The sequence below is a fragment of the Hyperoodon ampullatus genome (genome assembly GCF_949752795.1).
Source record: "Hyperoodon ampullatus genome assembly, chromosome: 1".
Classification (NCBI taxonomy): domain Eukaryota; kingdom Metazoa; phylum Chordata; class Mammalia; order Artiodactyla; family Ziphiidae; genus Hyperoodon; species Hyperoodon ampullatus.
The window spans coordinates 198,254,102-198,269,295 of NC_136914.1; the positions used below are offsets into that span (position 1 = coordinate 198,254,102).

A 15,194-nucleotide genomic window follows, 5' to 3' on the forward strand; every position below is an offset into this window, starting at 1 on the left:
TGCTCCCGGGAGGGGCAGAGGCAGGCACGACTGAGACACAACAGTGAGGAAGCCACCAGGCAGAGGAGGCCGAGATGACCTCGTCCAGCCTCGCAGAGCTGGAGGGCAGTTTGGACTCTCCTAGGAGCACTGAAAGGCCAGGTAAGGACAAAGCAACAGTGACCAGCCCAAACCTGTGGCTCTCTTTAGTTCTTTCTAGCTGCAGTATGGAGACTGGAGGGGCCAGAAAGGAAGCAGGGTGGCCAGGCAGGAGGCTCTCCCAGGACCCCAGGTGGAAGATGGAGGTACGGACTCTGGAGTCCATTTCACTTCGAACCAAGGCTAGAAGGCCCAATTTAATGACTTTTCAAGATAGCAGGGGTGAGGCAATGGGGGATGGGAGGGGGGGTCATAGGAGGGGGCGAGGAGTGGGTGGAGCGAGGGGTGGGAGGGGCGGGAGCACTGGGTCGAAGCAAAAGGGAGACACTGGGTAGAAGGGATGGGACAGGAGAGAAGTGATGGGTAGGGGAGGGGAGGGGGAACGCAGGGGAGGCAAGAGGCGACGTGGAGACAAAGGTGACGGGAGAGACAACGGATGGGGAAGGAGAGCAGTGAGGACAGGACACAACGAGTAGGGACAGGAGGGAACACGGGCGAGGGCAGGAGACGGGGAGATGTCCTCACCCCACCCCCGGATGAGGACGGGAGGTCACGGGAGGGCCAGACGTTAACGCGTGCTGACTGGAGGTTAGTGGGAGGGAACAGGAGGTGGGGCGGGCAAAGGGCGGCCAAGAGCCCCTGAAGGGCCTGCACCCACCTGAGCAGCTGAACTCACTCTTCTGGACCTCGGCCACGTTGAGGCCGCGCAGGCTGGCAGGGCCCGAGCACTGGGTGAAGAGCCCGATGGTTGGCCGCTGCCTCAGCCACTGGGAGAGCCAGGCCAGGTGGCAGTCGCAGAACAGGTGGTTGGAGTGCAGGCGGCTGCGGGGGGAGGGAGGAGACGGGGTGGCTCACGACCCACCTGGGCCCCCAGCCCCTGGCCGCACAGTGGGAGCCTCTTCGCCCACGGGGCAGGGGGCCGGCCTACACCCAGTCAGCTGCGCGGCTCAGCCCCGACTTGGGGATTATCTGCAGCAGCGGGAAACTTCCCGGCAGCTGCCCCTTCCCTCCCGGCGGGCTCGGCGGCTGAGAGGGGGCACCCCTTTGGCTGGAGTGTGCCCAGTGAAGATGCATCTCACTGAGCTCACGTAGACCCACTGCCCAAATCACTTAACTCATCTTCAAACACAAAAACAAATCATTTGTTGTCCAAGGAAAACATCAACTATAAATGACATTCGACGTCCTTCCGTTGTAGCTCACCTCCCCGTCCCCCAACTCCACTCAGCCCCCGCCCTGAGGTGGCCTCCGGGGGTGCAGAGGAGGCCGAGCTCCTTCCCCTCCGCCCCTGGCACCTCCCCTGCTCGGCACTGTGCTCTCGGCCGCCCCGGGCTGACTCACAAGGTCCGCAGCTTGGGCATGTGGTTGAAGCTGGACACGGGGATGGTGGTGATGCTGTTGTTGTTCAGAGTCCTGAAAGAGGGAAGCCAGAGTCACTGAGCATCGCCCAGCAGTAAGCTGCGTGGGAAGGAGGGGCACAGCTTCTCCCTCACACTGTGGCTCACAGTCCACCCTCGAGGTGACCAGCCCTGGGCTGGACCCGGGGGCTACGCCAGAGAACCACCCTCAGGGAGAGCCCTGAGCTGGGACAGTGATGAAGAGGCAGCTGCACCACAGACCCCCAGGTTGGTAGGACAGGGGAGGGGGGGCCACAGAGGTGAGGATGGGTGCAGGCTCGGGCTGGCCTGGAAGAAAGAGTGGGGTCTGGACAGACGGAGGGAGAAAGGCGAGGCACTGCAGCCTTGTGTGTCTCCAGAGAGACACAGCCACTCGCCCTGGGCTTCATCACGAGCAGTTGAAGCCTGGGTCACACTGCCACAGGCATGACCCCAGGAGTACACGCCCTTCCGTCCTTAGCGACAAGACTAGGAGAGCAGAGAGCAGGCCTCTGCCCTGGGCCTGGCACCCACCTCCCAGGCCTCCCGCCTCCTGTGGGGCTTCCCAGCCCGAACGCCAGCTGCCTGGGCCTCAGCGCCCGTGATAGCCAGCTCTCCTGCCTCTGTTTCCCTTCCTATGTTTCACTTACAGCACTTCCAGCCCCCGCAGAGCCCGGAAGGCTCCTTCCTCAATGCAGCTGATCTGGTTCTTGTCCAGCTGTCTGTGAAGCAAAGGAAGGTTATAGAGAGGATGGCACGTTGCCTACAGCGGGGAGGTCCAGACATTTTGATCAACCACTGCATTAGTTTAAAAAAAAAAAGACCTGACCCCAATCATTTGTCCAGTACATATGTGTTGATCCAAATAGTAAATGTTAATAAAAGCTTAAATTCTTTCTTATGTTTAGTTAAAACAGTAAGTATAAATAAGTTATATTATACTCCTCTCCCCAACCTTGCATATTTCCTGGGGAGCAGGCACCGCCGCCACTTTGAAGACCACCTGGAGGGTGCTTGCTGTTGGCTGTAAAATCAGAGTCTGTCACAGGAGCCATGGCAGCCACAGCGGGCAAACAGATTTCAGCCTGAGTGCCAAGTGAGACCGACTCACAGTGGCTACCTGGACTGCTGCTCCCAAAATAAACTGAAGCTGTGATTGGGCTCCTTGGGAAAGAATGCGGTGATCAATTACCAATGTCTACTACAGGCACGAGGGTCAGGGAGTGACAAGCGTGCCAGGCATTTGCCGTCACTATGGCAGTCAGACCTGGGGTGGGGTGGAGTGTAAGCCTGGACCAGAATAAATTTGAGTAATAGAAATAAACCATTATATTTAAATAGCATTCGGCTTCCCTGGTGGCACAGTGGTTAAGAGTCCGCCTGTCAATGCAGGGGACACAGGTTCAAGCCCCGGTCTGGGAAGATCCCACATGCTGCGGAGCAACTAAGCCCGTGTGCCACAACTACTGAGCCTGCGCTCTAGAGCCCGTGCGCCACAACTACTGAGCCCACATGCCACAACTACTGAAGCCTGTGCGCCTAGAGCCTGTGTTCTGCAACAAGAGAAGCCACCGCAGCGAGAGGCCCGCACACCGCAACGAAGAGTAGCCCCTGCTCACCGCAACTAGAGAAAAGCCCGCGCGCAGTAACGAAGACCCAACACAGCCAAAAATAAAATAAAATAAAAAATAAAAAAAAATAGCATTCAACAAAGTGTATTTATTTCCATATCTCATTTAAACCTTAGAGCAAGCTTGTGAGATAAATATGATGTCCCCATTTTGCAAAACAATATATAGAGGCTCAGTGAAGTTAGATGACTTGCAGCAGCTTATACAATATGGACCTGCAAGAAAACATTCAGACCCAGCTCTCCCCACCCACTGGAGGGCAAGGACACAGAGACTGTCCATTGCAATGGAACAAGAACACCACCCAAGCACCCCACAGTTCATGACACTCCCTTCAACCTGGCCCCCAAAGGATGCCTGTTTCCTCCAGCCCCAGACTGTTCCAGAAGACCATGCTGGCACGAGCCATCTCAGAGCCCAGACCAGCTCCTTGGCTGCCTGGACCACAGGGCTTGGGGAGACCCATAAGGATGCTGACAGGGGTGGTCCGACAGTCCCCAAGCCCCTCTCCCTCCCGGGCCCATACTCACAAATTTTTGAGGTCTGTGGCTCCACGAAAAGCCTTTCTGGGGATGGCTTGGATGGTGTTCTCACTCAGGTCCCTGCGAGGACAAAGCCAGAGGGAGAACACTGTCAGAAAAGATTCCTCCAGAGTGCCCTGATGAGTCAGGGAGGTCAAGCAGGCCAGACAGTGCCCAGACCAGACACAGCTGTATCCCAGCACCTGGGACAGTGCTTGGCATGCAAAGATCACTGGGTAAACATTTGTCGAATGAATGAATGAGTGAATAAATAAGCTGGAACTCGGTCCCCAGCCACCTCCCCTTCTCTGGGCAGAGGGGTTGCAGCTGGGGGGTGCAGCCTGGGGCAGCAGGGATCAGCTCTGCCAGCCCCCAAGCCTGCCCACCAGACCCACCGGGGTCAGCTCAGCCCCCAAGGCATCGTCCAGGGCTGCAAAGGAGCAAGCAAAGAAGGAGCTTCTCGATGGGGTCCACAGCCCTGAGACCTGTGGTGAGTCTACCTACCGTTCCTGATCTGTTTTACTGATCAGGAATGGAGGCTTCAGAAGAAGGCACAGCTGGACCCCAGATAACCCAGCCAGTAGGTGGCCCACCAGGTTGTGAACTCCAGGCCGGGTCTGACTCCAGACCCCGTGGTCTCGGGGACTGCAGGGGGCAGGGCTGCCACTGAGCCTGGATCCACACGGGGCACTGAGCGTGCTGGCCTAGGGACTGCCGTGCTGCATCCCTGCCCTGGGGCTTGGAGGGCAGGGACCTCGGAGGACTCCATCATCTCCCCATTATTAAAGTCCTGAAGTGAGGGGGGAGGCGTTGCAGGGACTCAGCAACTCAGCTTCTGCTCCCCAGCAGGATTGGGCCTCAGGCACCCGTCCACCTGCCTCTCCTCCCTCTCTCAATCTTCATTGCGGACTTTTACAAATGCCCCTTTGCTTCCCACCGTGCTGATAACAACCGCCCCCCAACGCCTGCACCACCGCCCAGCGCGTCACAAGTGTGAGCGCGCCTAAGCCTCGCACTAACCATGGGGCAAATACTACTGCCGTCCCCCTTTCACAAAGGACGAGAGGGAGGCTCAGGGAAGTTACACAGCTTTTTTGAGGGAACACTGGCGGGTGGCGGCTCCAGAATCTGAAACTGGCAGTCAGGTTCCAGAGCCTCCCCTTGCACAGCAGCCCTGGGAGGAACTGCGACCTCAGACGGCCGGGGCTGCCTGTCCCCACGTGGGACGGGCATTTCTGCAGACCCCGGACCCTCCTCCTGGGTCAGGCCCATGGGGCTTTGACCATCTCCATCCCTTCAACCATTCAGCCCACGGGCCTCAGAGTTCACCTCAAACCTGAGAACACAGCTCTCAGGGCCACTCAGTGCACTGTCCCCTGAGCTGCGGGAACCGCTCCCCTCTGCCTGGGTTTTTCTGCTGAGACAAGAAAACAGAAGCATCGCAGCAGAGCGCATGGGTCCCTGACCTCAGAAAGGAAGGTTCGAATCCCGGTTCCCCACCTCCGGGCTGTGCATCTGTGGCTCAGCCTTTCCCTCCTGAGCCCCAGTTTCCTTGTGTGCAAAGTGGGGGAATACAAGCCTTGCAAGGCCTGCCCCACAAACCGCCCAAAACCCTGGCCCCTGCACAGAGTGTAAGCCAACCTCTGTGAGCTCCCTCCCCTCCAAACCCCGACCCCTCCTGTCCCCCAGCTGCCTAATTGGCCCCAAGCACCTGTGGTCCAAAAGGGCTCTGTCACCATCACACCCCCTGTTCCCTGCTCCGTCTCTCCTTGAAGGAAGGCGTCTCAAGCCTGTGACACAGCCTCTCCTCTCTCTCCTCCAAAACTACATTCCCGCTGTGTCTGGCTTCACTATAACAGGCCTGTGCCTGTCCCTTAATGTGGCAGCAGCTTCTCCACCCTCTCCCCCCGGCCTCCCAGGTTTCAGAAAGATGGAGGGTGCCCAGGAGTGGGAACCTCTGGTAGCACCCTCATCTCAGCCCTAGCTAGCAGTTCGCCCTTCAGCCAAGCCTGGGAGGAAACTCTGGGCTGACAACTTGCAACCATTATTCCGTTTAATCCTCACTACAATTCCGCAAGGAAGGTTTCTCTCTTGTATTGACTAGTTTATTGATTTAGGCCAACCTTGTTCCAGAAAGGCTTTAAGGTGACTTACAGGGATTTATAAAACAGCAAGAGAGCAGGAGTAAAAAGTAGGGCAAAGAAAAGACAAATCAATATCGGACACCGAGCACGCAGCACCACGTGATCCACACAGCTGCCTGGTCGGGACAGGGGGTAGGTTCTAAGCTTTCTGAGAGCTGATGTGAAAAGGGAAACCTGGTCAGTTAACTGCATCCCCGATAGATGTATAAATTCAAAAGAACCAGTTTCTCGGGAGTAGAGATGTTTTGGGCACTAAAATGAGACAAGAATTTCTCCAGGGGTCTTTATAAAAAATGACTGTGTATCCCAATCAATAACGCTAGATCCTTATAATCAATGGGTTCCAAGTGTCTGTTTCTTATAATAACATCACATCAAAGTATGATTCAGGCAGAGCAATTCTATAAGGATGCACACCGGGAGCTAAGCGGGGAAGGAAGGGGCAGGAACGGTCTGTCAAAGGCAGGACGCATCGAGCCTGGCATGATCCAGGAGTAGCTGAGAGCAGGAGGTGCTGGGAAGAGAGTGTTGGCAGGAGGAAGCCTCGCACTCCAGAGAAGGCGGCAGGTTAGACCAGAGAGGGGTGTGATCTGATGGCCTTTTAGACACGGCTCTGGGGCACCAAAGCTTATAGAGAAAAGACACTGCCCCCAGTGGACACCAAGTGCCAATTATTGAGGTGAGGGTCCAGGGGTGGGTGTGGATCCACCAGGGCCAGGCCACAGTAGTGAGCCGGTGCTCACACTGTTAAAATGAGTAAAGGAAACTGAATTTGAGACCTTAAAGAGGCCAGCCTCTAGACCAGAGGGAAACAGGTGAGCCTTGGAAGGCGGAGGAAAATGCAGAGTGCTGACAGCAGAGAGGGTGGTGGAGAGAGCCCGAACTCTGCAACGGAAGGATCTAGGTTCAGTTCCTGCTTCTGCCATTTACAGCAGAAGTTACACGCCTGAGAGCTTCAATTTCCCTATTTGTAATATGGGGATTAAAATATCTGCCACGTAGGGCTTTGAAGATTAAGAGAGCTCATGTAAATATTTATGCTTCTGTTCTAGTACCTCCATTTGGAAATATTTAAGAAATGCTGGGGACTTCTTTGGTGGTCCAATGGTTAAGACTTTGCCTTCAAATGCAGAGGGTGCAGGTTCGATCCCTGGTCGGTGGGGGGCTAAGTTCCCACATGACTCGGGGCCAAAAAACCAAAACAGAAAACAGAAACAGTATTGTAACAAATTCAATAAAGACTTTTAAAATGGTCCACATTTTAAAAAATCTTTTTTAAAAAAATAAATAAAACTCTTAAGTAAAAAAAAAAGAAAGAAATGCGGGCTTTTGCCCAGCCTTAATTAAGCACAGTCCGCCTATCCCTTTGCTAAGATTCTGACTGTTGCCTCCAGTTATCTCGCTAGGGGGCGCCAGAAGCCTTCCCCGGACTTGGATGCTTGCTCAGCCATTTGGCAAACCCAAACAAAGCTATTCTTTTTTTTGCCCCGTTGATCCCCTACCTGGTCAACAACTGTCTTGTCTTTCCCAAACCTCTTTGAAATAAAGTTTCTCGTATCCATTTTCACCAGGTTGGCATGCAAACTTCAAATGTACCACCTACAACTTTTCTCATCATATTTTCCCAGGCCCTGAGCCTCCTTTTTCTCCCTGAAACTTGATCGATGTTGCCCTATTCTTCTCCCTCGGTGACCTTGTCAGAGACCCTGAAGTGAGGTGCGTGGCCTAGGGTGTGTCAGGGCAGAATGAGATACACTGAGAGAGGCCATCCTGGAAGAGGGAGGGCTCTGGAGCTGGAAGGACAAACCAAAACCCGGAGCAGCTGGTGGCCCGATCCTGGCCAGGGGGAAGCACAGGGCACAGAGCCACAGGGCGGACAGCAGCTCAGAAGGACGCCTCAGGCAGGCCAGCGAGAAGCAGATTCAAGAGCAAGGATGCAGCAACCAGACAAGGGACCGGCTGGGGACAGATTCTACGGGAAAGGATAAGGTCCTAGGTTTCTGACACGCTCCCAGGGGATACAGAGGCTGCTGGTCCAGGAAGTACACACTGAGAGGCCAGGGCATAGAGGAGAATGCCCACAGCTGAGTGTCACCCTGGAGACTTGGGTTCAACAAGCCCTGTCTCACCCACTTAAATCATGTGGTCTTGGGTGAGTCACTAATCTCTCTGGCCTCAGTTCTCTCATCTGCAAAATGGGGGTGAGAAGTGGTACCTACCTTGCAGGCTCTGATGTGATAGGCACTGGGTGCTCTCACCCCTGCCCATGACACCACATGTGCTGCCGTTCCTTCATTGCCTCGAATCCCTCCTGCCACAGGACCTCTGCACTTCCGTTCCCTCTGCCGAGACTATCCTTCCTCCACTCTTGAGGAGGAATGGTAACTCCTATTCATCCTTCACATCTCAGTCTACAGACACCTCCTCTGACAGCTCCCTCTGCTGCAGGCTCCCAGGGTCCCGACGCTTTCTCTTCTCAGCACTAATCCAGGTTTATAATGAAATATTTGTTTACTGGATGTAATAAAATACTGATTTTTGGTTAACATCCATCTCTGCTTCCAGGCAGTCCCTGGACACCTGGTGCGTTGCAGAGGCTCAGTGATTTTTAGCTGAACTGAACTAAAGTGGATCCTCCCATGATTCTCTTGCTCCAATCCCTCTGCATTTTGCGGATTAAAGCAAGGAGTTAGGACAGGCCATGTGACTGAGAGGGAGAATCCGGGGCTTGGGGCAGGATGGCTGGTTCTGTGTGAACTTCGTGAGGCCAGACCTCTTCCCCGTGCGCTGGGTATGGTTGTACTTGCTCTGCCTAACACTCACCCAACGAGTGAGGGCTCTGACGGGGGCTGGGGGGAGAAGCACTTGTTGCCACCGGTGTTATAATCAACCCTGCCCTTCCTCTCACCCATCCTTACGGAACTACAATAATCACCCTCCATGGCTCTGAGGTGGTCCCAGCAGCACGAGCAGAGAGGTGGGGGAGCCTCTGAGGAAGGTAAGTGACTCTCCCAGGACCCACAGGAGGACAGGGAGCTGGAGCCCCTGGGGTCCACCCGGGGGACTTGAGGTAAGGGTGCTGCAGGCAAAGATCCCCCTGCCTGAATCCCACCACCCAAGATCAAGGGCCCTGAGACGTGAGCTGCTGCCAGTACCTCCACCCCCGGGGTCTGGGACACCCCCAATGACCCCAGCTGGGTCCCCCTTCCCTGAAGAGAAGGGGGTAGCAAGCCCGCAGCCTGGCTTGGGCACCGCCCCTCCTCCTGCACACTGCCCATCCCTCCAGCCTCTGCCAGGGCTGGGAGAGGCAGGGGCTAGAAAGCCGAGGTCGGGACCCCATGTTCTCTCTGCTAATCCCCCTTCACGCTCTAACCAGATTGGGTCCTGCTGGCAGACCGGCCTGAGGGAATCAGCACAGGGGGCGTGTCCAGCCAGGGATGCTGGGCACCAGCCAGAGCCAGACTCAGCACGGGCTCCTGCCCCTCCCTGCCGGCCCCAATGCGGAGCTGGGGGCCTGATCTGTCTGCCTTTCAAGCCACACGGAGGCTCTGGGCAACATGGCCTGTTCCCTCGCCCGCTGGTTACCCTGTGCTCGCCCAGAATGGGGCTGGAGGAAACCAGGGCAGCCCGACTATTCCAGGACACCTCCCCCAGGGCTCCCTTAGCGGATTAAGGACTTGGGCCTTGGGCCTCGAAGCCGGCCACGTACCTCCCCACCGAGGGACCTCATGGCAGTTTCCTAACGCCTTGAGCCTCAGTCTCCTCCTCAGTAAAGTGGGAATGATCGTGGGGTCATGGGGCTTAACTGAGGCTGTGTGTGGTGCTCTTGGCCGGGATTGGCAGAGTCAGCTGCCACTGCTAATTGTCTTCATGGGCCTCAGGGCTGGGGGGCCAGGGAGGGTCAGGGTTGAAAAATCCAGGTCTTGGAATCAGGGGGATGAGGCTGGAGGCTGGCTCTGCCACCAGCCCGCTGTGTGATCTCGGGCACGACCGGCGGTTAGTTCCCAGCCCCTGGGTCTCCCCTTCCAACAGCACTACCTCCCAGTGAGGTCGGGAGGATTAAATCACACACGGGTGGGCCCAGCTCCGGGCAGCCTCCCTCATGCTGCTGCGGCTGCGAAGTGCCGCCCAAGGACCCTCAGCTGGTGACTCAGCACCCACGTCTCTGGCACCTGAACCAGCAGCAGCAGAGCCACCTGGGAGTTTTAGAAATATGAACTTTCTAGCCCCACCTACTAAATCAGAATCTGCATTTTAGTAAGATCCCCCCAGGTGATTCATATGCATATTAAAGTTTGAAAAGTGCTGGGACTTCCCTGGTGGCGCAGTGGTCAAGAAACCACCTGCCAATGCAGGGGACACGGGTTCGAGCCCTGGTCCGGGAAGATCCCACGTGCCGTGGAGCAACTAAGTCCGTGCGCCACAACTACTGAGCCTGCGCTCTAGAGCCCACGAGCCACAACTACTGAGTGCATGTGCCACGACTACTGAAGCCTGCGCGCCTAGAGCCCGTGCTCCGCAACAAGAGAAGCCACCGCAATGAAAAGCCCACGCACCACAACTAGAGAAAAGCCCGCACGCAGTAAAATAAATAAATAAATAATTTTTAAAAAAGAAAAGTGTTGCATCTGACAGAGGGAAGCTTAAAACTCTTCCTGTCCCCAGCTAGGGCTAAAGCAAAGGGGTTGTAGCCCCTGTACCCGCCAGCTTTTCAAAGCCAGGGGCAGAGGAGACAACTCCCACTCCTTAGGGGGTGGGATGAGAGGAGACTTGGACACAGATACCCGCACTGGGTGGAGAGAGGGAAGAGCAGCCTCTGACGTCACCTGCGGCATGCCACTGTCCACCTTCATGGGGAAGAGAGGAGGTGCTCACCAGAGGCAGGGCAGTGACAGCCACGACATTAGTACCACCGCCCTCCGTACATTCCTGCTGGGGTTGAGGCAGGGGGACGCTGCCTGAGAGGCACTCAGCTCCTCCATGCCAACAGGAACCACTGCTCCAGCTCAGGGCCCCAGCCAGGGGCTGGGAGACAGAGCCCCAGGGGGCTGCTCTGTACCCCAGGTCCCTGCTGCAGGATGCACCCCAGGGCTGGGATGCCAGGTGCACACCCGCATCTAAGGTGCTCCTGGGATCTGGCAGGACCATCCCTCCTTTGTCTCTGCCTATCCTTCAAGCCTCCCCTCAAATCCTACCCTTCCCACCCAGGAGGGAAATTAGTTCTGCAATTACCCCTCCCCGCCCAGGCTCCCCAGCCCACGGACAATATTCAGGGGCCCCAGATCTACCCTCCGTGGGTATGTGGCATGTGCGTGCACCTGTCTCCAAGTGACCTTCAAGGCGGGTTCCTGAGAGACATTTGGTGATAAGGACCTGAACCCTTTGTGCCTGGGCTCCAACCTCAAGGTAACGACTGGGACTTTGTCATTCATAAATCTCAGGTGCTCCCAGGAGAGCAAACTGAAAGCTTATCAGGGGCTGATTCTCAGTGTGGATGAGTTTGTTTCATCAACTCCAGAAGTCAAGTTTGGGTCGGGGGCAGGGGGAGAGTGCAGAAGAGACCAGGGAGTAGTGTCAAAGGACAGGCTGGTGGTGGGGTGAAGGCGGAACTGGTCCCACCATCCACAGCCTAGTTTCCTTTGATCTTGGGCCCCGCTCCCCTGCTGTTGTCAAAACAGAGGAAAGACACCCGCACCCCACCTGGCAGCTGCCTCTGTCTTCTCCTAAGGCTGCACTAAGTAGCCAGTTCCCCTTGCTAATCCTTGTGCTTCCCGATTCCCTCTCCTCTCCTCCCGAGGGCCAGAGTCAGGCCAGCTAGGATAAATGGCGGGGGCCATCAGATAAGCCTGTGTCCCCAAAGGAGCCTCAGTGAGGGGAGGGTGAGGTACTGGCTGGGCAGTAGCTGGTCTGGGAGGGGAGTCAGGCGACCTGGGTTCAAAAGCAAGCTCAGAATCAACTGGCTGCCTCTTTGCACCTCAGTTTCCTCATCTGTAACAAGTTTATGATGGGCAAACAGACAAAGGTACGTGAATGTATCCCGAAGACTGTCTGGCACACAGTAGGTGGCAATCGTGTTGCCGCCAAGGCTTCAAACCACCCCTACTAATTGCTGGGTGGTCCAGCTCTGACCCCTCTCCTTCTCCACCCCTCTCCTCCTAAGGTGGTTACGACATTCATGGAATTAAAGCTCACGCATGCTCTGTGAGGCCTTGCGATTTTAAAAAGTGTTAAACACCCAATATTTTCCCAAGGAACTCCTGATGTCCAAACTCCGTAGGTAATTTTGGAGGCTCACACCATAGATGGTGGGGTTGGAGCTTTGCAGGAAAAATGGGTTGCTCCAAGCTACCAGTGCACGCCAGGCACCGTCAGCAGGAGAGATGCCCTTCCTCTCCTGTCCACCACACCACCCCAAAGCCACACACCCTCCTGTGGCCAGCCCCCCTCCCTCTAGACCCACGGAGTTAATGTTGCAGAAACCTCATTAGGAAGAGACATTAAGAAGCCCTGGATCATGGCGCCATAAAACCAGCCTGGGTAACATTTCCGTGAATTGGGCTGTTTTTCATGCAGCTACCGAGCATCACTGCAATCAATTCCCACAATAGAGATATCAGAGGAGATGCACGCACCCCACAAAGCAACCACAGAGCCCTGCCAAGAAAAGCTGCTCAGAGGCTGGAGTCCCATTCAGGAGTGAGTGGCTCAAGGACAAACAGGAAACAAACCAGAAGGCACAGGTCCCAGCCACCATGGCAAGAACACAATAACGGCAATCGGGCAAATGAAGGAGGTGGGGGAATGCAAGCCCCTCTTAATTTGAGTGCCGGGCAAGGCCTTCCCTGTAATCAACCACCATGCACTGAGCCCCCAAGAAGCCCCAGGCATTCTGCTGAGTCCTGAGCAGGGATGCACTGGGGGAGACAAGGCTCTTGTCCCAGACACATTTGAGTTGTTAGGACCAATAACTTCAGAGATTCCCAGCCCAGGCACACAGTGGGGAAGGGGCAGGGGGGTTCAGCAGGAGAAAGAATCAAGATATAGAGGAAAGAACATGAGCTCTGGAGCCAAACAACCCTGGGTTTGATTCCAAGCTCCACCATGTACTGCCTGTGTGACCTTGGGAAGTTACTCAATCTCTCTGAATCTGGTTGCTCACGTGTAAAGGAGAGTTCACCACAGCTCCCTCTTGCTGGGTTATATAGTGAGGATTAGATACTACATGTGCCATTTAAATAAAGCACAAAAATAGGCAAAACGAATCTATGCTGTTAGGAATCAGGATCGTGGTTACTGGTGTGAGGGGATTAATGACTGGAAGGAGGTACAAGAGGCTTCTGGGTGCTCGTGATGTTTTCATTCTTGATCTCTTGCTGGTTATATGGGTGTGTTCACTTTGTGAAAATTCAGCGAGTTATATATATGAAAATACATAACACATGTACAGAAATTTGCACTTTCCTGAATATATGTTATACTTCAATGAAAAGTTTTTAAAAACAACATATAAACCACTGATTCCAGTGCGTGGTGCTTTGAAGGCATTCAACAAATGCTAATGTCCTGCCTCCCTGATCCTCCCCAGAGGAGACAAAGGTGGAAAAAATCTTTGAGGTGACCAACACCCAAAGAATTGGGGCTCACAATTCTAAGTGGTGGGGAAATCCCCAGGCTGAGAGGACACTGCACAGAGGGCAGCATGGCAGAAACAGTGCCCACCCCAAAGTGATGAAGGACTGGGAATCAACATCAAACAGACAAGGAGGTGGGAAAGCAGGCCCTGTGGGCACGTGAGCATTTTGACTGTGCCGGGTGAGATGCTGTATCCCAGGGTAGGACAGCATCTGTCTCCGTTGCAGCAGTTCATGTCTGCTTACACATCTCCCTGAAGAGCAGGTACAGTGCCTTGCTCCAGGATGAGACCTCAGGGTCCAGTGGGATGGGCTGAGATGCTGACGTTGGAGGAGCGATGACCTTGGGGCCCCGCCAGGCAGGCCTGGGGCCTGGGCCAACAGAAGAGCCTTCAGAGCTGGTCTGGATTCCTTCTTTGCCTTGTTTCAGGAAGGAATTAAGGCAGTTTTAGGGATACATTATAAAATGGAGTAAGATAACAGGAACCAGAGGAAGAGTTAAAAAAAAAAAAGAAGACAAAAATGAGTAGACATATCAAACAAGAGGGAGAAGTACACCCTACAAAAGCCTTTGCATCTGCTACATATGGGCCTGGGCTTCTCCCAGCCTAGGAGGATGTGGAGACTGTTGTGCATACAATTCACCAAGTCCACAGATGAAAACAAGCTTGGGGGAGAGGCATGGCCTTTCCTGGTTCTAAAACCGAGCATAGAGGACTTCCCTAGTGGCGCAGTGGTTAAGAATCCACCTGCCAATGTAGGGGACACGGGTTTGAGCCCTGGTCCAGGAGGATCCCACATGCCGCGGAGCAGCTAAGCCCGTGCGCCACAACTACTGAGCCTGCACACCTAGAGCCCGTGCTCCGCAACAAGAGAAGCCACTGCAATGAGAAGTTCGTTCACCTCAACCAAGAGTAGCCCCTGCTCGTTGCAACTAGAGAAAGCCCTCGCTCAGCAACAAAGAGCAAATGCAGCCAATAAATAAATAAATAAACTTTTAAAATAAATAAATAAATAAAACCAAGCATGGAGGCTTCATACGGGTCCCATAAAGAGGCAGCAGCAGAACAGAAAAGCAGGACATTTACCAGCATCCCCAAAGGAGGCTCAAGGATATTAGGTTGCCTCCTTCTGAGTCAGTTCCCCAGAAGCCGAGTCACAGATCAGCCAGTTCTCCAAAGGGCCCATTTGCTAAATTTCTTTTGTTTCCTTTACCAATTTGGTTTCAGTTGGGTTGTTTCCCATTTGTCTTCACAAAGGCCTTTTAGGGGCTGTTGGGTTTCCCTGCCCCAGCTCCTTGCGGTCACAGGGAGAGACTGGGGCTGGGCTCACCGTGGTTCAAACACCAGGAGCGGGGCCAGAGACAAATGGACCAGTCCTGAAAATACTATCATAAAGGTGAAACGCAAACCAGTCGACTCACACAAAGTAGTTAAAAAAAGTTAAGTTGGGCTTCCCTGGTGGCGCAGTGGTTGAGAGTCCGCCTGCCGATGCAGGGGACACGGGTTCGTGCCCCGGTCCAGGAAGATCCCACATGCCGCAGAGCGGCTAGACCCGTGAGCCATGGCCGCTGAGCCTGCACGTCCAGAGGCTGTGCTCCGCAACGGGAGAGGCCACAACAGTGAGAGGCCCGCGTACCGCAAGAAAAAAAAAGTAAGTCAATTTGATGAATTGGTCATTTGACAAACTGGCCATTCAGTGAATTGACTTTTGGCAAATTGGCTTTTAGCAAAATGACATTTGGTAAATTGGT

At 54.7% G+C, this 15,194-nt stretch overlaps 1 protein-coding gene across 1 annotated transcript in view; it reads right to left on the bottom strand.

The window, feature by feature from the left end:
• The window catches only part of SLIT1 (slit guidance ligand 1), a gene marked incomplete at its 3' end in the record, with an annotated part of 170,247 nt that overhangs the window by 53,169 nt on the left and 101,884 nt on the right, over positions 1-15,194 (bottom strand). Inside the window, exons 5-8 of the mRNA XM_079712349.1 lie at positions 3,676-3,747; positions 2,165-2,236; positions 1,480-1,551; positions 797-960 (exon numbers count right to left, since the gene is read on the bottom strand). Of these exons, the coding sequence (XP_079568475.1) occupies positions 797-960; positions 1,480-1,551; positions 2,165-2,236; positions 3,676-3,747 (380 nt within the window). The remainder of the gene's footprint in view (positions 1-796; positions 961-1,479; positions 1,552-2,164; positions 2,237-3,675; positions 3,748-15,194) is intronic.